We start from the raw sequence: 24,885 nt of genomic DNA on the forward strand, positions 1-24,885 counted from the left end.
CACAGGTAAATACAAAAATATTAAATCAAAAATATCGAATAAATAAATATACTTATGAAAAATATCGAATTTATTAAAATAACGTTAAAATAATTTAAAATAATGAAATAATAACTATAATTAATTAAAACATACTTATAAATACTTAAATAACTTAAACATTATTAAATAAGTATTTAAGTTAAAAAAAAATACAACTTGAATTTTTTAACACATATATATATTGTTGGACAGGCCACATGAAAGGCCGCTCTCCCCCGGCCCGACCAGGCCTGAGCCCGGTCACGCAGGTACTACACACCACCCTTGCACGTCCTCCGTCCCCTCAGGGACCCCTGCCCTCGAGCATGTCAACCTCGTGGGTCCGATCCACTGCCAGCCCACGCGCCCATCCCGGGGCGCCATCTTGGACACTCCACCACGTGGCCACCTGGTCCCCGGCCGACCTCAACCCTGGGCCTGGCCAGGCCTCAGACATCCCGGCACCACCATCCACCCAGGAGGTGAGCGGGCTACTTGGCAAGTCAATGGGAGAAGGAGGTGTCGATGGCTCTCCCCCACCAAGTGCCGCTCGCCCATCGCCTCCCCGAGCGCTGGCTCCACCCCCCTGCTGGGTGTCTGGACTCCCTCATCCCGGACCTCCCGACCTCCAAGTGCGAGGGTCCGGACATCAAAGCACACCAGCCCTATAACTGGGGCAGCTCCAGAGCAGGAAGGAGTTGTATCTTGGAGTCGAGAGACGTAAAGAGGAACTCATCCTAGACGGACTACTGGCGCTGCCGTAGCTCTGTCTTGTGCACCATCGTCCTGCCTGTTGGCGCTGCCACAAGACTTCGCAACCTTCATCTCCTTCATCGTCGTCGGGACCTGCTGGCGTGGCCGCGGACCGTTGTAACCGTCATCTTCACCGGGACCTGCAGGCTCCGCCGCGGACCGTCGTTTTTCCTTCGTCCATCTCGGGACCTGCTGGCTCCGCCGCGGCCCGATCATCTAGAACGCCGAGCTCGAGGATTGAGAGCTATTTTCCACTCATCGGTAACAAGACTGTCCCGCTACCCCTTTTCCTAATCCAGAGACCAGAACCGAGGGGACCCCTGAGTCCAGACCTCCTTGTATCATATCATCGTAACCTAAGAATTGCATATAAAGCCTCGTTAAACTTCAACCTTGTGTGGTGTCCGTCTGTGGGGGGGGAAGTTACTTGTCTGTACAGTCGTTGGAGACGGCTCTCCCCGGAGACCTCTCCCCGTAGTCTCGGCCGACCCTCCCGGTCCGTCTAACATTGGTGGCCAGCGGCGCGATCCGAATCACCGCATAACGTACAGAGAGTAGCTCACCCCACGACGAAATCACAATGACAACTAAAGAAAGCGGATCAACCGAGAAGTTCCAAATGGAGAAATTAGAGGAGTACAGCCATCGTGAACTAAAACAATTCTGCATCGAACTGGGTATCGCTACCACCGGACTAAGCACCAAAGATGATTTTAAGCATGCCCTAGAATCTTGGGCAGAGACCGGGGCTGCCGGAACCCCCGACCAAAGCACCGCAGAAAAAACCACCACGGCCCCTGAAGGGCAAAGAACGGGTCTCTCGCAAGACGAGATCCAGGAAAGAGAAAGAACCCGACTACACGAGCTAGAAATGGCCCGGCTCAAAATGGACGTTGAACTTAAGTTGGCCGAACAAAAAATCAACTTAGAGCACCTGCGTCTCCGAGAAGAAAGAGAGGAGAAACAGAGACAAAGGGAGCTCGAGGAAAAGAAACTGGCGTACGAACACGAACGGAACCTAGCCGAGATCAACCTACGCAAGCAGAATAAAGAAGTAGGGGTGCCCGAGCGACCCCACACCTCAGGGGCCACAGAGAAAAAGGTACACATCCCCAAGGATGTTGTCCGAGAATATTTTCGAGAGGACGACATCCAACAATGGTTTAAGGCCTATGAAATCGCTATGACTGCACACCGGATCGATAGAAGCGATTGGGGAGCCGGTCTATGGGGGAGATTCCTCAATGAGGGCCGCGATACCCTGCTACAGCTCCCGGACCACCAGATGACCTCCTATGACCATATGAAAGCGGCACTCCTCACCCGCTATGGCCTCACGCCCGAGATGTACCGTCAGAGGTTCCGAGACTGCACCCGCATCCCGGGTACAACTTGGGTGGACTATGTAACCTACTTTAGCCGAGCCTTCGAGGGCTGGATCAGAGGAAGCAATGTCACGACCTATGAACAACTGTTCAATCTGTTGGTATGGGAGCATCTGTCGAACAATTGCTTCATTGAACTCCGCCAACACCTCCTCGACAGCAAGTTAACGGATCCCCGGCAGCTCGCAGCCGAAGCTGACCGGTGGGAGATCACCAGAGTGGGCCGGAATGGGTCCTACGAACAGAACCGGAACAACAATGGTCAGCACCGACCCAGAGGAGGAGGAGGGGGCCAAGGACGAGGAAGAGACAACGCTCCGGTCGCCCCCGCTACCAGCACCACCCCCCCGGCCAACCGGGGCAGCACCCCGGCGCGACCGGGGTACAGAGCCAATGTCACGTGTCACCGATGCCAACGGGTCGGCCACTATGCAAACGACCCAAATTGCCCGCAGTACCAGAGCCCAAGACCCCGCCAAGTGGCCGCTGCGGCCCTAGGGGAAGAACAGATCTCCGAGGAGCAGGAAGAATACGAACAAGAGCATCAAGAGTGGGAGCCAGCCGCCATGGCTCTAGCATGCTTAGGGGGGAAAGACATGGTCCCGCGGGTCCCCCTACCCGCTAACACCCAGAAGTACAGCCAATGGGTGAGCATCAATGGACGCCGGGCCGAAGCCCTTCGTGACACCGGGGCCAGTGTAACAGCAGTCCGCTGTCACCTGGTGACCCCAGAACAGTATCTACCGAACATTCTCTGCCCTGTACGATCAGCCGATAACTCGGAAAGTCTGTGTCGGATGGCCTGCGTCCCTTTCGAATGGGGAGGGGTCTCCGGCATGTTGAAAGTAACGGTCCGAGACGATGCCCCCGTAGACTGCCTCCTGGGAAATGACCTTGAAAGCTCTCCGTGGGCAGCCGTGGAGCGAAGAGAACACCTGGGGATGTTAGGCGTCCCGGACTGGGCGTGCGTCACCACCCGGTCCATGGCCGCCCGTGCCAACCACCGCCCCGAAGAACCCGAATGGCCGGCACCACCGCCCCCAGTCGCCCCAGCCGAAACCACCGACCGTGACATCCCCCCCGAACCAGCTCAACCTTCCGACCTCGCTAACCTCGACCAGTGGCCTCAAGAGGGGGGGCCCACGCAAGAACAATTTCGCCAAGAACAGAAGACCTGTCCCTCCCTCGAGGGACTCCGCCAGCAAGCGCTCGCCCAAAGCGCAGGGGATACCTCCGGAACTCATTGGGTCTACTGGGACAATGATCTGCTGTACAGCGAGCAAAGAATCGCCGAGCTGGGGGCCAACCGAGTATTAGTGGTGCCCCTCCGTTTTAGAGACTTTCTGCTAAACCTGGCCCACGATGTCCCCCTGGCAGGACACCTAGGACAAGATAAAACCTACAGTCGCCTAGTGACCCACTTCTTCTGGCCCAAAATGAGGAACGATGTGCACCAGCATTGCCGGTCTGGCCCCACGTGCCAAGCCAGTGGAAAGAGCGGCCGCAAACTAAAGGCTCCCCTGCAACCTTTTCCTGTGGTCACTACCCCGTTTGAGAGGGTCGGAATAGACATTGTGGGGCCCCTGGACCCGCGCACAAAACAAGGCCATCGATTCATCTTGGTACTAGTGGACCACGCCACCCGCTACCCTGAGGCTGTCCCTCTGCGGTCTGTGACAGCCCCGGTAGTCGGCCGGGCTCTGATGGGGATCTTCTCCCGTGTGGGCTTCCCCCGAGAAGTCGTCAGCGACAGAGGCACGAACTTTATTTCTAAATACATGAAATCCCTCTGGCAACAGTGCGGGGTCACCTACCGATTCACGACCCCCTATCACCCTCAAGGGAACGGACTCGTTGAGCGGTTCAACCGCACGCTAAAGGGGATGATCGGGGGGTTGGAAGAGCCCCTCCGTCGCCAGTGGGATGTGCTGCTGCCGTGCCTCCTCTTCGCTTATCGAGAGGTCCCCCAGAAATCCCTGGGCTTCAGCCCATTTGAACTGTTATATGGACACCCAGTGCGGGGGCCGCTCAGCCTAGTCAAAGAAGGCTGGGAGCTGCCTCCGTTAAAGAACCCTCCAGATGTCTTCCGGTATCTCTTAACCCTCCGCAACCAGACCCGGCGGTTCCGGGAACTGGCAAAAGCCAACCTAGAGGCCAGTCAAGAGGACATGAAAAAATGGTATGACCGGAATGCCTCATCCATTGAATTTGAACCTGGCCAACAGGTATGGGTGATGTCCCCCACCGAACCATGCGCCCTACAAGACAAATGGACGGGGCCCTTCAAAGTAATCGAGCGCAAGGGTCCTGCCACCTATCTCATCGACATGGAATCCTCCCGGAACCCACTCCGGGTCCTCCACGCTAACAGACTAAAGCCCCACTTTGTGCGTACAGAACTCAGCCTCCTGATGGCCACAGACACTGGGGCTGAAGAAGACTCCGAGCCCCTCCCTGACCTCCTACGGACTCGGGAGCAAGACGGCTCCGTGGATGGGGTCCGACTCTCGGAGGCCCTCACCAGAGAGCAACGCCAGGAATGTCAAGTCCTCCTATCACAGTTCGCCAGCCTGTTCTCCCTCACCCCAGGTGTCACTTCCTGGTGTGTGCACGATGTGGACACGGGGGACAGCCCCCCTATCCGCCACCGGGCCTACCGCATGCCAGATCGGGTACGGGCCTGCATCCAGGAAGAAGTAGCCAAGATGCTCACACTCGGGGTCATCGAGGCCTCAGACAGCCCCTGGGCCAGCCCTGTAGTACTGGTCCCCAAAGCAGCTGCCCCCGGCACCACACCAGAACTCCGGTTCTGCGTCGACTACCGGGGCTTGAATGCGGTCACCCGAACGGACGCACATCCCATCCCCCGGGCAGATGAACTGATCGACCGCATGGGAGCTGCCCGCTACCTCAGTATCTTCGACCTGACGGCGGGCTACTGGCAGATCGGCCTCACACCCCGGGCGCAAGAACGTTCTGCCTTTTCCACACCCGATGGCCATTACCATTTCACAGTCATGCCCTTCGGCATGAAGAACGCCCCAGCGACATTCCAACGGCTCGTCAATCAGGTCCTGGCGGGGCTCGAAGGATTCAGCGCCGCCTACCTAGACGACATCGCTGTGTACAGCCACCATTGGTCCGAGCACCTCCACCACCTCCGAGCAGTGCTGCAAGCCCTACAGCGGGCTGGCCTCACGATCAAGGCCAGCAAATGTCAAATTGGGCAAGGGTCTGTAACCTACCTCGGGCACCAGGTGGGAAGCGGCCTGGTGGCCCCTCTGCAGCTAAAAATTGCCGCCATCCAGTCCTGGCAGTCCCCCATCACCCAGACCGAGGTGCGAGCCTTCCTGGGCCTCACAGGCTACTACCGAAGGTTCGTGAAAGACTATGGGACTATAGTGGGGCCCCTCACAGAACTCACGTCGAAAAACCAGCCCAAGAAAGTCAACTGGACCCCAGAGTGTCAAGCTGCCTTTGAACAATTGAAAGCCGCCATGTGTTCCGCCCCTGTGCTCCAGGCCCCCGACTACAGCCGGGAGTTCGTCGTTCAGACAGATGCCTCCGACCATGGCATTGGGGCAGTCCTGTCTCAAGTGAACACCGACGGCCTTGATCAACCGGTGGCCTTCATTAGCCGGCGACTCCTACCACGGGAACAGCGCTGGAGCACCATAGAGAGGGAGGCCTTCGCTGTGGTATGGGCCCTCAAAAAGCTCCGGCCCTACCTTTTTGGCACACACTTTCGGGTACAGACCGACCACCGACCCCTGCAGTGGCTGATGCAGATGCGGGGGGAAAACCCAAAGTTACTACGCTGGTCCATCTCCCTACAAGGTATGGACTTCACAGTCGAACACCGGCCTGGGCCAGATCACGCCAACGCGGATGGCCTGTCCCGGTTCTTCCGCCTCGACGAGGAGAGTCCCCAAGAGGATGGGTAACTCTCCCCGCCTTCAGCTGGGGGGGACGCATGTTGGACAGGCCACATGAAAGGCCGCTCTCCCCCGGCCCGACCAGGCCTGAGCCCGGTCACGCAGGTACTACACACCACCCTTGCACGTCCTCCGTCCCCTCAGGGACCCCTGCCCTCGAGCATGTCAACCTCGTGGGTCCGATCCACTGCCAGCCCACGCGCCCATCCCGGGGCGCCATCTTGGACACTCCACCACGTGGCCACCTGGTCCCCGGCCGACCTCAACCCTGGGCCTGGCCAGGCCTCAGACATCCCGGCACCACCATCCACCCAGGAGGTGAGCGGGCTACTTGGCAAGTCAATGGGAGAAGGAGGTGTCGATGGCTCTCCCCCACCAAGTGCCGCTCGCCCATCGCCTCCCCGAGCGCTGGCTCCACCCCCCTGCTGGGTGTCTGGACTCCCTCATCCCGGACCTCCCGACCTCCAAGTGCGAGGGTCCGGACATCAAAGCACACCAGCCCTATAACTGGGGCAGCTCCAGAGCAGGAAGGAGTTGTATCTTGGAGTCGAGAGACGTAAAGAGGAACTCATCCTAGACGGACTACTGGCGCTGCCGTAGCTCTGTCTTGTGCACCATCGTCCTGCCTGTTGGCGCTGCCACAAGACTTTGCAACCTTCATCTCCTTCATCGTCGTCGGGACCTGCTGGCGTGGCCGCGGACCGTTGTAACCGTCATCTTCACCGGGACCTGCAGGCTCCGCCGCGGACCGTCGTTTTTCCTTCGTCCATCTCGGGACCTGCTGGCTCCGCCGCGGCCCGATCATCTAGAACGCCGAGCTCGAGGATTGAGAGCTATTTTCCACTCATCGGTAACAAGACTGTCCCGCTACCCCTTTTCCTAATCCAGAGACCAGAACCGAGGGGACCCCTGAGTCCAGACCTCCTTGTATCATATCATCGTAACCTAAGAATTGCATATAAAGCCTCGTTAAACTTCAACCTTGTGTGGTGTCCGTCTGTGGGGGGGGAAGTTACTTGTCTGTACAGTCGTTGGAGACGGCTCTCCCCGGAGACCTCTCCCCGTAGTCTCGGCCGACCCTCCCGGTCCGTCTAACATATATTAACATAATATTAATTAAAAATATGCAATCCATTTACTGTAGCATAGCAAGAGGTTAAAATTAACTATTACCACTCCAGCAACTGCAACAGTAGGGTAAACATTGAATAGTGTAGGGGTAAAAATTCCTATTCCCACTCCAGAGAATCCAACAGTAGGGAAAGCGTTGGATAGCGTAGGGGTAAAAATTACTATTCCCACCCCAGAGGGTGCAACAGTAGGGAAAGCATTGGATAGCATAGGGGTAAAAATTACTATTCCCACTCCAGAGGGTGCAACAGTAGGGAAAGCGTTGGATAGCGTAGGGGTAAAAATTACTATTCCCACCCCAGAGGGTGCAACAGTAGGGAAAGCATTGGATAGCGTAGGGGTAAAAATTACTATTCCCACTCCAGAGGGTGCAACAGTAGGGAAAGCGTTGGATAGCGTAGGGGTAAAAATTACTATTCCCACTCCAGAGGGTGCAACAGTAGGGAAAGCATTGGATAGCGTAGGGGTAAAAATGACTATTCCCACTCCAGTGAGTGCAACAGTAGGGAAAGCGTTGGATAGCGTAGTGGTAAAATTTACTATTCCCACTCCAGAGAGTGCAACAGTAGGGAAAGCGTTGGATAGCGTAGGGGTAAAAATTACTATTCCCACTCCAGTGAGTGCAACAGTAGGGAAAGCATTGGATAGCGTAGGGGTAAAAATTACTATTCCCACTCCAGAGGGTGCAACAGTAGGGAAAGCATTGGATAGCGTGGGGGTAAAAATTACTATTCCCACTCCAGTAAGTGCAACAGTAGGGAAAGCGTTGGATAGCGTAGTGGTAAAATTTACTATTCCCACTCCAGAGAGTGCAACAGTAGGGAAAGCGTTGGATAGCGTAGGGGTAAAAATTACTATTCCCACTCCAGTGAGTGCAACAGTAGGGAAAGCGTTGGATAGCGTAGGGGTAAAATTTACTATTCCCACTCCAGAGAGTGCAACAGTAGGGAAAGCGTTGGATAGCGTAGGGGTAAAAATTACTATTCCCACTCCAGTGAGTGCAACAGTAGGGAATGCGTTGGAGAGCGTAGGGGTAAAAATTACTATTCTCACTCTGATGAGTTTAACAGTAGAGAAAGTAAATATTTAATATATTAATAAATATAAATTAAATATCAATACCAATAAAAAATAATTAAAAGTAAATACCAACTTAATTCAATATAATAATTAATCAATTAAAAAAATATTAAAATGCATTAACTATTAATACAAATTAATTACCAATGTACAATTAATTAATGAAAACATTAAATCGTATTACCAATTAATTCAAAACAAATACCAATAAATAAATAAAAACATTTAATTAATTACAATTAAATAACTTCCCACCCTATTCCCCTATAAACCCACAACCCGCTACGGAAAATAGAATAATTCATTTCACATAATTATCAATTAATCCATTATTAAAAATTAATTATCAATTAAGAATTAATTAATTACCAATCAATAATTAATTAACACTTTTTTCAAAATAAATACCAATATATAAATTAAAATATTTAATTAATTAAAATTAACTTACTTCCCACCCTATTCCCCTATAAACCCACAACCCGCTACAGAAACTAAATTATTAAAATTCACATAATTATCAGTTAATCCATTAATAAAAATTAATTACTAATTAAGAATTAATTAATTACTAATTAAATATTAATTAACAATTTATTCAAAATAAATACCAATAAATAAATTAACATATTTAATTAATTATAATTAAATTACTTCCCACCCTATTCCCTTATAAACCCAAAACCTGCTACAGAATTAAATTACGCAAAAATTCAATAACATAAAATTTGTTACTTAAAGTAAATTACAAAAATATATACACTTTTCACACATATACTAACATACAAAACACTTTCAAAATTTCGATATTATTAAAAATTCGACAATTTTAGTAACCTATAATATATACTTCGATATTTTGACTTTCTATATTTATAAAAATCGATATTACATTACTTACCTTAAAAACGATATTTTTGATGACTATATTCTGTCCATTTGATATTTTGTCCATTCTATATTTTGAAGTCGATATTTGTGTAATTCGATATTTTTTACTCAATATTTTGTCTGTATACCCACCTCTCATCAGCCAGGCCAGCTTGAATGTGGAGGCGTCGCGAGCGCAGGGCCCACTCCTGGGCATACACTTCTCACTCATTTTTTTCGCATGCCACACCATGCCAGTTTGGATCCAGCCATATGAAAATCAGTCTTGATCCTGCTCTCCATGGGAGCGGTCCAGCCCTTGATTAGGGATGAGTGGTTGAATAGTTTCAGCACTCCACCCATCACCTTGTTTTATTTGCTATGTTCTCCCTAAGTGGCCAAGGGTATGCCCAAACGTGGGTCCCTAGCTAGCTGTACCAATGGATTCAAGCTAGCTTAGCTGATGATGGGTGATACCCCGAAAAATGGTCCCCTGATGCTTGTTTCTGGTCCAGGTAGAACCTGGTCTGGCAGTTCAGGCTGGACTTTCCCCATGAGGAGCAGGGTCTAGACTGATTTGCATATGGCTGGGTCCAAACTGGGATGGCGAAGTGAGCAAAAGAACAATGGATTAATCCCAGATCCCTTTACTGGGGGGGTGAGTGGTTGAAAAGTTTCAGCACTCGTTCCATCTTCTTGCTGCGTTTGCTTCATTTTAGTTGCAACATGATTCTGGTAAAGAGGATGGGCATTGCTGCTCTCAGCTACCATCTCTGAGATATGCCTCAACTGGTAGGTGAAGCATGGACCTGGTATCTGAGGCCCACTCCGCTTCTACTCTGAGTGTCAATGGTGTCGCCCTGAAATTCTGGATTGACAGATGCTGTTGGTCTCACTGCCCCTGTCTTGCCTTGTTGTAGATGGGATCAACGAACGAGGCTAATAGAGGCACTAGCGGAACATAAGGTATGCCTTTTCTGGGTGGGAGCCTGGATAGTGAAGTCTGCTCTTGGCACTTCTGAAAAGACAATGCGGCAGACCAAGCCTCACTCTGGACCCAGTCACCATTTTGTTTGTCATTGAATTCTATTATACGCCTGTGTTCCTAGGAAGGTGCAGTCTTTTTAGGACAGTCTTTTTGTGGGACAAATATTGAGTTGCATATGTATCCAGCAGTATATGTGCCCTGAGTACGTGATATTGCTGACAGTAAATATGCTTTGAGCATTAAATACTATTTTATAATTCATCAACCTCTTGGACTACCTCTAAGGAAATAACAAAAAAAAAGTGAACTATAAAAGAGAAAACGTTCTGATCCTGTTTCCCTTGTGAAGGTTCCTCAGTGTGCACCTCCTTGCAAATATGCAATTAGATCCTCCTTTAAAATTTTTACAATTTAAATGAGAAACACCAAAACCCTGGAAAAGATTTAAGGAAGGATTTTATACATATTTGGTGGCATTTGAAGGTAAGAAAATGCTAGTGGAAAGGAGGAAGTGTATACTGCTCAAATTCTCTGGGCTCAGAAAGACAAGATATATTTAGATCTTTGCCTAAAAAGCAGTAACCTGAAAGGGAAGATGAACTTGGTGAGTTTGAAGAGGCAATGCTGAGACTAGAGGCCAGATTCAAGTCCACTATAAGCATAACACTAGAAAGATTCAATTTTTACAACTGAAGACAGAAGGAAAATGAAACAACTGGTGAGTTTCTCACATCATTAAGGTGTTTATCCACTACCTGTAATTTTGGAAGCACAGCAAATGAAATGGTATGTGACAAACATATGGAAAATACAAACAACAAAAATATTCAGGAAAGGCTATGGGTTATGGGAGATTTAACACTAGACAAAGTGGTGGTTTCTGTAAAGGTTATTGAGCAATCATGAGTTGGGTCAAGGAAGTAAACGAGACTCGCATAAGCAAAAAAGAGAGTGAGGTATGTTATGTAAGTAGCAAACACAGAAAACCAGATAACTTAAAGAGTCAGCACAATGGTAACAAACCATAGGTCACAGGTGCGGAGATCCATCACACTTAACTTTGTCAAAAAAAATTCCTGCCTTAAATAAGGAGTGTAATAGTTTAGAAAGAAAAGGACATTTTGCAAGTGTCATGATTTTAAGAAACAGAACAATGCCCCTATTACCCAGGTTATAGAGGATGCACCCTATGAGGAATACAGTAAACAGGCAGAGTGTATGATAGAGAAAAATATGGTGTGTATTTGATGGCTTGTGTGGAAATTGACTCTTAAGAGGTAATCAGTCTGAACATGTTCCATCTGGTACACAACAAAAAAAAATGTCCTGCCATAAATAAGGAGTGTAATCGTTTAGAAAGAAAAGGACATTTTGCAAGTGTCATGATTTTAAGAAACAGAACAATGCCCCTATTACCCAAGTTATGGAGGAGGCACCCTATGAGGAATACAGTAAAGAGGCAGAGTGTATGATAAAGAAAAATATGGTGTGTATTTGATGGCTTGTGTGGAAATTGACTCTTAAGAGGTAATCAGTCTGAACATGTTCCATCTGGTACACAGCAAGGCTGTAGTGGTTATGGCTGATTTGGGACCCCCCTTCACTACAATTTCAAAGACTTACTTTGATACCAAACTAAAAGGGGTAATTAAGCACCTACTACCTCAGACATACATGCAGTCTCGTTTGATGCACAAAAGATCAACTTCATAGGGCATTTTGTTGCTTATACCAAGTTCAAAGGGAGATCTGCATGAACATAGTTCTATTTATCTCAAAAGGGTGCTAATTTACTAGGTTGGAAGGATAAAAAAAAGGCTGAAAATCAAGTTGGATCCATGTACTGATGATGTTGTATTCGTTGTCAATGAGAATGATTTGAAAGATCAGATCATTTCAGCATTCCCCAAGGTTTTGTGCGAGAAAATGGGAAAACTGCTTTGATTTGAGCATAAACTTAGACTTAAGGATAACGCTGAACCCATCAGACACAAGATGAGGATAGTTCAGTATAACGCTAGGAATAAATATCAACATTTACTCGATCAACTAGTACTGCATGATGTCATTGAGAAAACTGAATCTTCAGAGTGGATCTATATGATTGTGCTGTCTAAGAAGAGCAATAGCAGTCTTAGGCTATGGGATGACCCGAGAGCACTCAACAGAAATATTGTTGACAGGCATCCTTTGCCCAAGATCTATGACTTACTCGCTATGATGGGTAATGGCACTATCTTCTCTACTCTTGATTTACGCAACACTTACCATCAGGTGGAATTATCCAAAATCTCAAGATCTCTGACAGCCTTTATTACTACATATGGAGTCTTTCAGTTGAAAAGGATGCTGTTTGAATTGGCAACAGCCTCTCATGTATTTCTAAGGGTAATGTTTCAAATTTTCTGCGACATGGAGGAGCATGTGAGATGACTTTAGGGGCAAGGAAGAACATTTGAAAACCCTGAAGGAGTTATGCAGACAATTGTTGGTAAATGGTCTTGTTTTGGGAGCAAAAAAATGCAAATTGTTTGAGTCACAAGTAAGTTATTGAGGACACACAATAGCAGCCAAAGGAGTAGTTCCCAAATAAATTTGGTGGATTCTATAAAAGATGCACCCATATCTGATGGGAAAGAAAAGCTCATGTCGCTCATTGGTTTCTTTGATTACTATGATCAATTTGTGCCAGACTTTGCGTCAGTAATGGAACCTTTGAGACAGTTATTACATAAAGATTATGACTTTGTATTGGTACAAGAACAACAGCAAGCATTTGACCACATTAACAGCCAAATTGTAAATGCTCCTGCTTTGTAACCTTTTTCAAATGGTAAAAGATGATCATTTCAGTTGATGACAGTGTGTATGACCACGGAGCAGTGCTGACTCAAAAGTCAAGGAATTTTGAGTGGGTGGTTGCCTACGCATTAAAGATTTTGAGTGAGACTGAACATAAATATTCTGCAATTGAATACAAATGTGTGGTGAATGTGTGGGCAAACAATCACCTCAGACTATTTTTGTGGGGTAATATTTTACCTTACAAACTGATCACAAACTGATAATTCACATTTTGTGTCCAGGAGAGGGTAGTAACTCCACAGCTCACATTGTGAGATTAAGCTCTAAGATTCAAGAACATAATGCTGACCTTATTTCCATGTCTGGGCACAGAAACAAGGCCGCTGATTGACTATCCATTTTGCCGTGTAATGATCAATTGCAGGATGAGTTTGGCAATGATTTTGATGTAGTGGCTGTTGTGAGTAATGTGTGCTCTGTGCAAGAGGATAATGTAGATGGAAGTGTGTGAATGACAGAGTGCAATACAGATAATAATGAACTTAAGCTGTGGAAATGTATTTGTGTACAGGATAGCCGAATTGTAAGAATCTTGAGGGTTCCTTGCATTCTTTTTCCCAAGTTGCATCTGAATTAAGGGTTTCTATTTCATAATGGTTGGTGTGTACCTCTGAAGGAAATATGTGATCATCTACTTAATTTGTTACATATGGGCTACATAGGCATGCCTGCTTTTAAAAAGTCTGTTACAACTTCAACACTGGTGGCCTGGAATGGATGCTGATGCAGATCGATTGGTGTGTCAGTGCCCCATGTGTTCTGAACCAGATAATAATTTAGGACGCCAACCCCACCAATGCAAATTATTCAGAGGCCAAATTTTGCTTGGCAAAAGGTGGATCTGCATATGGTGGGTCCGTTTAGGAACATATCTTGCAAAATTACTTCTCAAAATAGTCCGAGGTGATTTTGTGGAAAGTGATACTACTAAGGTGGTACTTGAATTTCTTATGGAAGTGTTCGGCAGAAACAGATTTCCAGAGACACTGGGTACAGATAATGGTGTTTAATTCATTTCTGTTGAAATGTTTCAATTCTTACACACACATAACATTAAACATGTTAGAACCGCTCTTTATAACCCTCAGTGCAATGGCCTGGTGGAGCGTTTTAACAGATGTTTGGAAGAAAGTGCCCAGTTGGCCATGGTGAGAAACATTCCTTTTGCTGTGCCAATTAGTGATAGATTGTGGCAGAACCAAAACTTCAGAGTGCGGCCCTATATAGAGAAAACCAAAGCTTTACAAAGTGGCCCTGCACACTGCAGAAACAAAGCTGCACAGAATGGTACTGTACAGTGCAGAAACAAAGGTTCATTGAGCGTCCATGTTCAGAACAAAGCAAAGCTGCACAGCTTCAAAGCCAGAAATAAATCTTCACAGATTGGAACTGAACAGATCAGAGGCAATGCGTTGCAGAGTGGCCCTGTACAGGGCAGTAGCAAAGCTTCACAGAGTGACCGTGTACAGTGCGGAAGCAAAGTTCACTGCACATTACCACTATGTGAAGTTTTGCCTCTACACTCTTTATTTCCACTGTGTGACACTTTTTTACACAGGGCCTCTGTGCGAAGCTTTGTTTCACCCCTATACAGTGCCACTCTATCAAGCTTTATTATGTTCTGTACAAAGCCATTCTGCAAAGCTTTCCTTCTGACCTGCTCAGCTCCACTCTGTGAAGATTTCATTCTGCTTTGTTCAGTCCCACTCTCCGAAGCTTTGTTTCTGTCCTGTACCTGGCGACTTTGTGCACTTGTGCTTCTAGTCTGTATATCACCAATCTGTGAAGCTTGGTTTCTGCCATGTGCACGGTCCCTCTGTATAGAATTACTTCTGCCCCGTATAGGGCCACTCCTTGATGCTCAGCATCTATCCTTTTCACTCAGTGAAGCTGACCTGTACAGTGGCACTCTGTGAAACCTTGCTTCTTCCTCATACAAAAGCCTCCAGACAGGGCAGACACAACCCTTGTTGACAGGACCATACATTACTGTTGTGATTTTTTTGACCCTCCTGATTAAGACAGGCCTTTATGATGGACTTTCTAATCAACCAGGACGAATTAACTTATGTGGTTATCGTCTATGGACCTGAAGTTAGAATATTCTTTGGTCTGTGGAGCAAAATCCATAATTGAGGGATATTCAGGTCTTTCTGCAGCACAACACAAGTGAAAGGGATTTACTGCAACCAGAGGCAAATAGCACTGTTTTTAGTTTGAGGGTCACTTGAACCTAGTGGGAGACATGGGCAATATCCAAGGAGGCACTGTAATCTTCCAGTTACAACTGGTTAAATCTAGGAAATCATTCCGGAGATCCCATTGTGACCCTTAATCATAACCACCACAAGATAATAGCAAACACAAGGACCCGTAGGCACTGAAATCTTTCAATTGCAACGAGTAAGAATTGGGATAATGTAGATTTTTCTAGTATTCATGACGGAAAATCTTAATTTTATTAAAGACACGGAGGCGAGTATTATGCTTTCTAATCTTGCATTTAATTGCACAGCAGCCAAGATAAGCAAAAAACTACAGTTCCCAGAGGGCCAGAGAACAAACTGGGCCATGGAAATGAGAAAAAACGAGAACAAAGTAACCAATCACAGAGGACCTATTAGATAAAGACCCTAACTGACTGCGCAGCTTCCTCTTTTCGCTGGCGAGCAGATCATGGATAGTCATTAAACAAAGGGAAAATGAATAAAATTAAGGATATAGCCAAAGTCCAGGAACATAAGTCTTGTATCAGAGGAATCCAAGGAAGAAGACCAAACAGGAGTCCAGGAGGAGGATCCAGGAGCATCGGAGTTGGAGAACTTGGAGGTGAGGACCGTAGGAGCCGAAGGGTAGATCTCCTAAGATGAAGCCGGTGGCAGGGCTGGATTCGCTGTAGGGAGGGAGAACAAATGTTAGAAATGTTGCGGCGGGATAATACTCGCCTCCGTGTCTTTAATAAAATTAAGGTTTTCTGTCATGAATACTAGAAAAATCTACATTTTATGGCAAGACCGGAGGCTCCTATTATGCTTGTTTAAAGCATATTAACAACATCAGAAGCCACAGTATGAACAGGTTTACAATAGAACATGCGAAATATACTGTCATTTGACCAGTCTGCTGATCTCAGAATGTCTTCCAAACGAGAGCCAGACCAAAAGGCTGTAGAAGCCATGGCTCCCCTGGCCGAATGAGCCCCGAAAACGGAGACATCAATTCCGGCAAGAGACATGACCCAATGGACCCAACGGGCAAGGGTAGGAGAAGAGACAGGAAGATGGGGTTTACGAAAGGAAATAAGGAGTTGAGAATGAGAGGGCGTTCTGAGATCAGCAGTTCGTTGTTCGTACACTTTTAAACATTGTCCCACACACAATTTGGGATGAGCTGGAAAATAAGGATACAACACTGAATCCAAATGAGTTTTAGTACGTCTGCGTATCTGAAATAGAACACCTGTAGGAGAGAATTGGCGAGCAGAAACATCTAGAGCCTTAACATCAGAAACTCTCTTAATGGAAATTAGACACAGTAACATGGTAAGTTTAGCAGATAGCATCTTGAGTGAAAGAACAGCATTGTCTGGCCAATTTGTAAACAATTTAAAAACCACTGTAACATCCCATAAAGAGGTATACTTAGCCAACGGTGGTTTCGCACAACGAACACCTTTCAGTAGACGACAAATCAGAGGGTGAGCACCAACCGGTTTACCATCAATTTGGGAATGGTAGAGAGAAATGGCTGAACGATAGAGATTGATAGTGCGATAAGCCTTACCGGCACTGGCTTGCGAACCAAGGAAATTAATGATGAAATTCAGAGAGGCTGAAATGGGATCAAGGTCCCTTTCCAAACACCAGCTTGTCCAAAGAGACCAGGCGGATTTGTATGCCTTGTATGTTCCAGGAGCCCAGGCCTGGCTGATAAAGATCGAAGCCTCTTGTGAAATGAGGACGTCAGAAGTGGAAGGCTGGAAACTTTCCAGGCCGAGAGCTGCAGGGAGGAGTCGAGAATGAGACTGTGTTGTTCGCCCTGGGGATTGAGTAGAAGATCCCCGAAGGAGGGAAGAAGGACAGGGAAGTCCACTGCCATCTCGAGAAGAGTCGGAAAACACACCTGCGCTTGCCAGAAAGGGGCTACAAGAACCAGAGACGAAGACTGGCGGCGAACCTGAGAAAGAACCCTGTCGATCCTCAGAAAAGGAGGGAAGGCATAATGTAGATGACGAGACCAATCCTGCAGGAAAGCGTCTGTCGCCAAGGCCAGGGGATCCGGGCGCCAACTGTAGAACCGGGGCAATTGGGAATTGAGCCGGGATGCAAAAAGATCGATAGAGAAAGGACCCCAAAGATGGGAAAATGAAAGGAAGACGGATGGACAGAGCTTCCAATCGCTGGAATCTCGAAGAAATCTCGAGTGCCAATCCGCCACGCTGTTGAGATCTCCAGGGAGATACTCTGCAGTCAAAGAAAGGTGATGGGCGAGACAGAATTCCCACAGACTCTTTGCCAAGTCCGCTAGGGGTTTGGACCTTGTTCCGCCGAGATGGTTGATGTAGCGGACCGCAGAAACATTGTCCATACGTAGGAGGATAGAACAGTGAATCCTGTTTTTTGAAAGGCTTTTGATCGCAAAGGAACCTGCAAGCATCTCTAAACAATTGATGTGCAACTTGGACTCCTCGGCGGACCATGACCCTCCAGTCGAGATTGGTCCACATCGGGCGCCCCAGCCCGACAGGCTTGCATCGGATTCTAAGACAAGATCTGGGGCCGTGCGGAAGATAGTGCGTCCGTTCCACGCATCTAAATGGTCTATCCACCATTGAAGCTCGGTGCGGGACTCGGGATCTAGTGCTACGAGATCTGAATAAGCGAGGCCTTGTCGAAGGTGTCGAATCTTTAGGCGCTGAAGAGCGCGATAATGGAGAGGGCCGGAGACCTGAAGGAGGAGGAGAGGAGACCGACGATCCTCGCTAGGGATCGGAGGGACAAAAGAGAGGACTGAAGAACGGACATAATTTCCGCTTTGATCTTGGAAACTTTGGAGAGAGGAAGGCGAAGGGATGCTGCAGCAGAGTCCACCAGAAAACCCAAGAATTCCGTGTTCTGTGACGGAATCAGAGATGACTTGTCCGTATTGATGAGAAATCCCAGGTCCAAAAGAAGCGACTGAGTCAAGAGGAGGTCGGGGAAGAGAGACTGTTTGTCGGAATTCATGAGGAGGATATCGTCCAGGTAAATAATTAGTCTTATGCCAAGAGATCGAAGATAGGTGACCACTGGTTTTAAGAGTTTTGTGAAGCACCAGGGCGCGGTTGATAAGCCAAAGGGAAGAGAGGTGAAACAATAGTTGATACCTGCCCACTGGAACTGAAGAAACTTCCATTGAGAGTGATGAATGGGAACCGTGAGGTAAGCATCCTGAAGATCCAAACGGACCATCCAGTCGTTGGGGCGAAGAGTGTCCCTCAGATGCAAAATGGTTTCCATTTTGAAATGGCGGTAAACCACAAACTGGTTGAACCTCTTCAAGTTGATGACCGTGCGGAGCTTCTTGTTTTTCTTTTGAACTAGAAAAATGGAGCTTAGAAAGCCTGAGGAGTCGAAGGGAAAAATTTGAATTGCTCTTTTTTGGAGTAGAGCCTCGATTTCGGTTGAGATCTGAGATGCCATGAGAGTTGAAAAGACGAGAGGGGGAGGAAGAGAAGACTGAACGGGAGGGGAAATAAACTCGATTAAGTAGCCTTGCACAGTGTTTAAGACCCAAGGGTCTGAACTGAGAGTGCACCATTTTTGAAGGAACAGTTTTAATCGACCCCCCACAGGAGGGGAAGAAGAAAGGCTTACCTTGCTGGATGGAGTTTTGACGATAGTTTCGTTGACCTTTCCCTCTGAAGCCACGGCCACGTTGGGGGTAAAATTGGGGCTTGTAGTCCTGGTTGTTACTGGACGAACCTCTGAAGCCTTGGTTATAGGGACGGCCGGAAGAGCGGCCCCTGCCTCTGCCGGCCCGTCCAAAAACCCGAGGGGCGAAAACCTTTTTCACTGTTTGCTGGGCTTTGTCCAATGAAGCAAAGGTAGAAACGAATCTACTGAGGTCACGAACCAAATTCTCTCCGAACAGGAGACCATCCGCCTTGGGGCCAGGATCCATGGGTGCCAGATTTGAGAGTTTAGGATCCAATGTAATCAGGAGACCCTTGCGACGTTTGTGAGTAATTGCGGAATTCGCATTGCCTAGGAGACAGAAGGCGCGTTGGGCCCACATGGAAACTTCCTCAGCAGAAAGGTCAGTACCGTCTAAGCGGGAGGATTCCGCCAAATCAAAAATACGGGCTAGAGGGCCCACAATGTCCAGCAATTTGTCCTGGCAAGTGGACCAAGCCTTATCCACCCCTCTGCGGGGGTCCTTGCCGAACTTGGAAAAGAAGGTGAGGAGAGGTTGGTCAATGGAAGGAACCAAAGTGATTTTGTCGGGAAGAGCAGGTTTAGGGCATTCAGATTTGAGTCTGGCTCTTACCGGGGCCTCCAGAGGGAGGCGTAATCTGGCTGAGATATATTCTCCGACATGGTGAGAAGGAAGCCATTTGGTAGAATTTGGGTGTCTAATAGTAGAAGGATCAAACATGGGAAAACCTTCGGAATCAAAAACTGGTTCAAAAGAAAAGGAATCCAACTTAGATGATTTAGGAGGGGGGGAAGGGTCAGCCGTGTCAAAAAGGTCAATTAATTGATCAGCGTCATCAAAATTAGCATCATCATCATCATCTGTGTCCAATATGGTGGAAATGACTAATTTTCTCCTAGGAGACTCTGCATGTTTGTCTTTTTGTTTGCGTTTGCCCTCGGAGCCAACAAACCCCTCCTTAGTAGGAGGCCTGGGAGGAACTGAGTCCTCAGTCAAGAGCGAGGCAGACTTGCCAGTCAAAGACGCTTTTTTAGAGACACGAGTTTGAGCAGAGTGGTCCACCTTTCTCTTTCTGCTTTCCCCCGCAGATTGGGCCAATACTTTGGACATGATGCTTAACATGGAGTTCTCCATATTCTTAGACATTCTTTTCATGGAAACTTCCACAGCTGTTTCAACTGAATTATTGATAAATTTACTCAAGTCCTTCTTGAATGTCTGAGAGTCCTGAGCAAGGACCTCTTCAGAGGAACTATCGAGTTCCATCATCAGGTTGTGGCAGAAACAACAACAGAAACAGGCAGGAGGTAGGCGAGGGTTAATAGAAGGGCAGGGGCGTGTACTGGAGGCGGGCCGAGCAACGAGAGTCAGCCGGCTTCACACACGGAAGCGGAGACCAAGCAGGAAGCGTTGCGCTGAGGAGCCGGGGACTGGAAAAGCTTTCCTGAGGAGAAAGCAGGTCAGAAAAGACGCGCAAAGCAGTGCGCGTAAGGAAGCAACCAAGCGCTGTCGAAGGGGAGGGGGGGGAAGCGAGGGCAAAAAGCGCCGGAGCGCAACGGAACACGCGAAGAGCGTGAAAGGATTAGCGCGAGGTCGCACTGTTTAAATATGCAGGAAATAACATGAAAAACGGGCATAAAAACCAATAAATAACAATTATAACACTGTGAGCATAGATAAAGACACTTATCTGACTGTGAGCAGCAAGAAAAGAGGAAGCTGCGCAGTCAGTTAGGGTCTTTAGCTAATAGGTCCTCTGTGATTGGTTACTTTGTTCTCGTTTTTTCTCATTCCCATGGCCCAGTTTGTTCTCTGGCCCTCTGGGAACTGTAGTTTTTTGCTTATCCTGGCTGCTGTGCAATTAAATGCAAGATTAGAAAGCAAAATAGGAGCCTCCGGTCTTGCCATAAAATTAGACTTTCTCCTGGCTTTTGTATCAGTTTATTAGAGGTTCATTGAGCGTCCATGTTGACACGTTTTCATGTCAAAATTCGGACCGCCCACCATCAACCTGAATATTCCCACTGCCACATCAGGATGGCGGTGGGAATGTGAATGGTACCTCGGTGGACGGAAAGACCATCCGCCATGGTCCCGCAAGGCGGTCCTTTTCTGCCCACCTTGTGTGACACGGCACAATGGGGCAATGGCAGCTGTGCTGTGCAGGCACTGCTGCGGGCATTACAATGCCTTTCTTTTTCGGTGGAGATCCTGCAGTAAAAAGACAGGCGTATAATGCATTAGGGGGCCCGTCGCGGGCCCCAGGTGGGTGAGGTGCTGCACATGGGGGGTACCTATGGTACCCCCCTGCATTTACATGTACAAGGTGGCAGGCACCGCACGGTGCCTGTCACGTTTTTCATTCAAATGCACAACATGTATTTTTACATTGTGGTGGGTGCTGACGCACGCCGCAATGTAAAAATACAGGATGCACCCGCCAGTGTGGCGGGCGCATCCTAATTCGTATAGCGGGACCGCCGCACCTATGGCCTGCGGTCCCTTATGCAGCTGCGATGGGGGCGGACTTTGTCCGCCCGCCATCGTAAACAGCCCCTTAGATTCCAAAGGAGAATTAAGAGCACAAACCCTAGTGGTAGGTTTAGAATTGCTAGGTTGTAACTTTGCCTGCTATTTCTCCAGGACAAGTCCATAGACTCCCATGTTAAAAACGTTCATAGTTCTGAACTATCCAGAGAATTGGATTCTCATAGGGTAAAGTTGGCACATTATATGCTCCATGAGGATTGTGGGCAGAAAGAGCCACGGATTAAACGAATAAACGGTCTGATTCTCTGAACCAGAAACCTATGTTCTTTAATATCTTCGGAATGGTTGGGACTGGAGACTTCGAGTTTGAACTGCTATACACAGCAGGGCTGCATTATGAGGTACACATTGTATTGTACATGTCACAGTGATCTGCAAAACACAAGTCCAAATCCCATCAAGGCAGGCTCAGTCTCTGATTCTCAGTAGACCTGCATCATCATCTATTTCAGTAGATCACCATCTTCAATGCAATTCCACAATATTTATTAAAGGGGTACGTATAACTTTTTAAAGTAATAACCATGTATGGGTTTTGATACTTTATCTCAGTGACAAACACTGCACTAATCTGTCTCTGGGCCAACCTTCTAACCTTTAGCTAAGCCTTGCCTACTTCACCAAAGTACAAAGCAGGGTTAAGGATATGCAGGCAACTCAAAGTTTCATCTCAATCAGGTACCTAATATCCAGGTCTTAAGGAATGCATATAGTCTCATCCTTGATACTGCTAGGTAGCCACTATCTCCTCTAGGATCTGGGTAAATCTCGTGTACATAAGGAGACACTGTTTAATGCTGAAGGTATGCTTCTAAGCGATGCATGCAGCAGAGAGCCCAGCTGGAAAACCAGGTCTTTCTTCCAGAATGCGGTGGTCTATGGACAGTTTCAATGGCTGGATGGATTACCCATTAAATACATTAAACTCTTCCAGCTGCAGCATCTGGAAGCGCCTAGATCTGGCTCCAGCTGCGCAAAGGACTTCTAGGTTCCCTTCTCACTAAACGTGGCTCTGATGGCACCCCTTTGTTATAAAATACAGTCTCTGTAAGAATCTGCCGGAATTAGATTAGAAGGAACGCCATTTGTGAAAATAGACTGACAACAAAAAGATAAATCAGAGCAGGACTTTCTGCCTGTCCATGATTTCTCACCCAACTAATGCGTCGCAACTCTAGCATACACACATCCTCCATCCAGCAGTCCCAGGTGGCTACCACTGACTGCAGCAAGGTGGGCCAGTGAGCCAAGGTGAGGTGGGGCATCTGGAGCCAGGTTGGAAAGCTATAGGGCAATGAAGGAGGGAACATTACTGGCAGTTGGGCATTCCACACTGGATTCACAAATTCTCTCCCACCAAGTAGCAGAGCATATTTTAGCCATGTGGGTTACCGCCTCTGCTGCAGCTTCCCCGCACCATCACCTTGATGCTTGCAGTTGTGATTGCCAGGTTTGACAATTGCAGTGCTACGGCTTCCAAATCAATGAGTTCTCCATGCTTGAAAAAACAGCACCATATTGTTCGGCTTACCTTTATCCGGCGATGCCTGGTTCACATCACACCAGCACTGAAAACCCTTCATTGACTTTCCATCACTGAAAAAAATACTTCAAGTCTATGTATCAGCCACAAAGTCCTTCTTGGATGCACCCTAAGATACCTTTCTGATGTGTGTCTGAGTTATCAGTCATCCAGATGTTTGAGATAATCCACACAAGGTGAAGAAGCCCACCCAGCCAGAATGAAAGAACTTGAAGCAGATTTCTTCATTAACAGAGTTTTTCCCCCTGGCACACGCTTCCCACATATGTGACCAGGACACATATTCAAATTTAGCAAAGGACTGAGAGCCAGCTCTTTGGCGCTTACTGGAGGTACGAGGTGGGCTAGTTGTACCCCAGGGACCCTGAGGATTGAAGGGGAATTAATTCCCCAACTTAAAACGGAATTATTTGCTAAATTCAAATTTAGCAAAGGACTGAAAAGCCATATCTTCAGTTTGACCCTTAAATTAATGTCACTAGACCTTTCAGGATCAACAGTTTGCATGGCACACTGACACACCATGCCCCTCTTTTCATGAAAAGGTGTTGCTCTGTTAGATACCTAAGACCAACCAGCACTTCCCAGCTAACCAGTTAGCTTGTTCCTTAATGTTTCATGGTTTTATACACCAAGGCTTTACCGTCTAGCTATCTCCATCCGTTGATTTCACACATGTGCTTCGATACCACCATTGACCACTTGAACCTAAAGAACCACCTCACCAACCCCTAAACTAAGTGTTACATCTTCCCTTCTTCAACAAATCCATATCCTAGCGCCTCTATACATTAGTGCTGCTTCAGCTATAACCCCTTGTATGAATCCACCCCATCCAATTGCTCTGAATGGGCTACTGTCCTTATTAAAGCTTTGCAGAAAAGTAACATTTGTAGTGTGCTCATGCAAGCAGTTAACATGTTACAAAGTAAATCCATTAAATATGCACCTCTGTGTGAGGCTTTCTCATAGCTAATGTACTTCTTGGCTGACATGCACCGTACATAGGTGTCCCACCAAGTGAACATCACCGCAGTCACATACAGATCTCCGCCATGCACTAATGCCAAAGTAGTGAGATATTCACAGGGCTGCACTTGCACCATCAACTATTGTGCCAGAACTGAGAGATGGAGTTTAGATAAGGTGCATTCTTCTTGATCTGTCATTCAATGCGATCCCATTACTGAAACATACAAATAACTCTTATAAAGCTCCTCTGTTCTGTACTTCACCGTGCATCTCAGCCCTCACAGTACCCCGCTGCTCAGGCGGCTACCATGCACCGATAAATGGCTCATGAGACAATCCCAGGACCCTAATGATACGTCACTGTACTGATTTGTAACTTGCACCATTATTCCACTACTGAGCTCCACAATGCCCCTCTGTTTTGAATTTCACGAGGCACTGGTACCCATGGGTACCTAGACAACAAGAGGTTAGACAAGGCATCTCTATTGTGACCTACACGGTGCATTGATATCCAAGTACTGAGACACAAACAGGGCCCGACCTGTGCCCTGCACTGTTAGTTGAGCACTGAGACCTTTAGAGGGCTTTCACTGAACACGGCCATGCTGACTTGGTCATGCACAGATATTACATCTGAACATATGCTATATGAAATCATATAAACTGCTGGTTACAGGGTTAATATTAAGGAAATATCTCAGGTGTTTGAGCATCTGCCACATATATCTGCCTTCAGTTTGCAGGTCAGAGTATAGAATTCAGATAAAGCTACATGATAACTAAATGCACTGGCTTATTGTAAGAAACTTCGATTTTAAAAATATAGAAGACATTAATATCGTTTGCAAAAATATAGTTGTTTAAAATATCGAT

General features: G+C 47.3%; 1 protein-coding gene across 1 annotated transcript; it reads right to left on the bottom strand.

The window, feature by feature from the left end:
* Window positions 1-10,414: 10,414 nt before the first annotated feature.
* LOC147673849 (uncharacterized) lies at window positions 10,415-20,210 on the bottom strand. Its single transcript, XM_086945537.1, has 2 exons — window positions 18,884-20,210; window positions 10,415-10,443 (listed from the first exon to the last, which is right to left on the bottom strand). The coding sequence occupies exons 1-2, from the start codon at window positions 20,208-20,210 to the stop codon at window positions 10,415-10,417; spliced, it is 1,356 nt and encodes a 451-aa protein (XP_086801663.1).
* Between the last annotated feature and the right edge of the window lie 4,675 nt (window positions 20,211-24,885).

Source organism: Lissotriton vulgaris, chromosome 12, assembly GCF_964263255.1.
Source record: "Lissotriton vulgaris chromosome 12, aLisVul1.2, whole genome shotgun sequence".
In the NCBI taxonomy this organism is placed as follows: Eukaryota; Metazoa; Chordata; class Amphibia; order Caudata; family Salamandridae; genus Lissotriton; species Lissotriton vulgaris.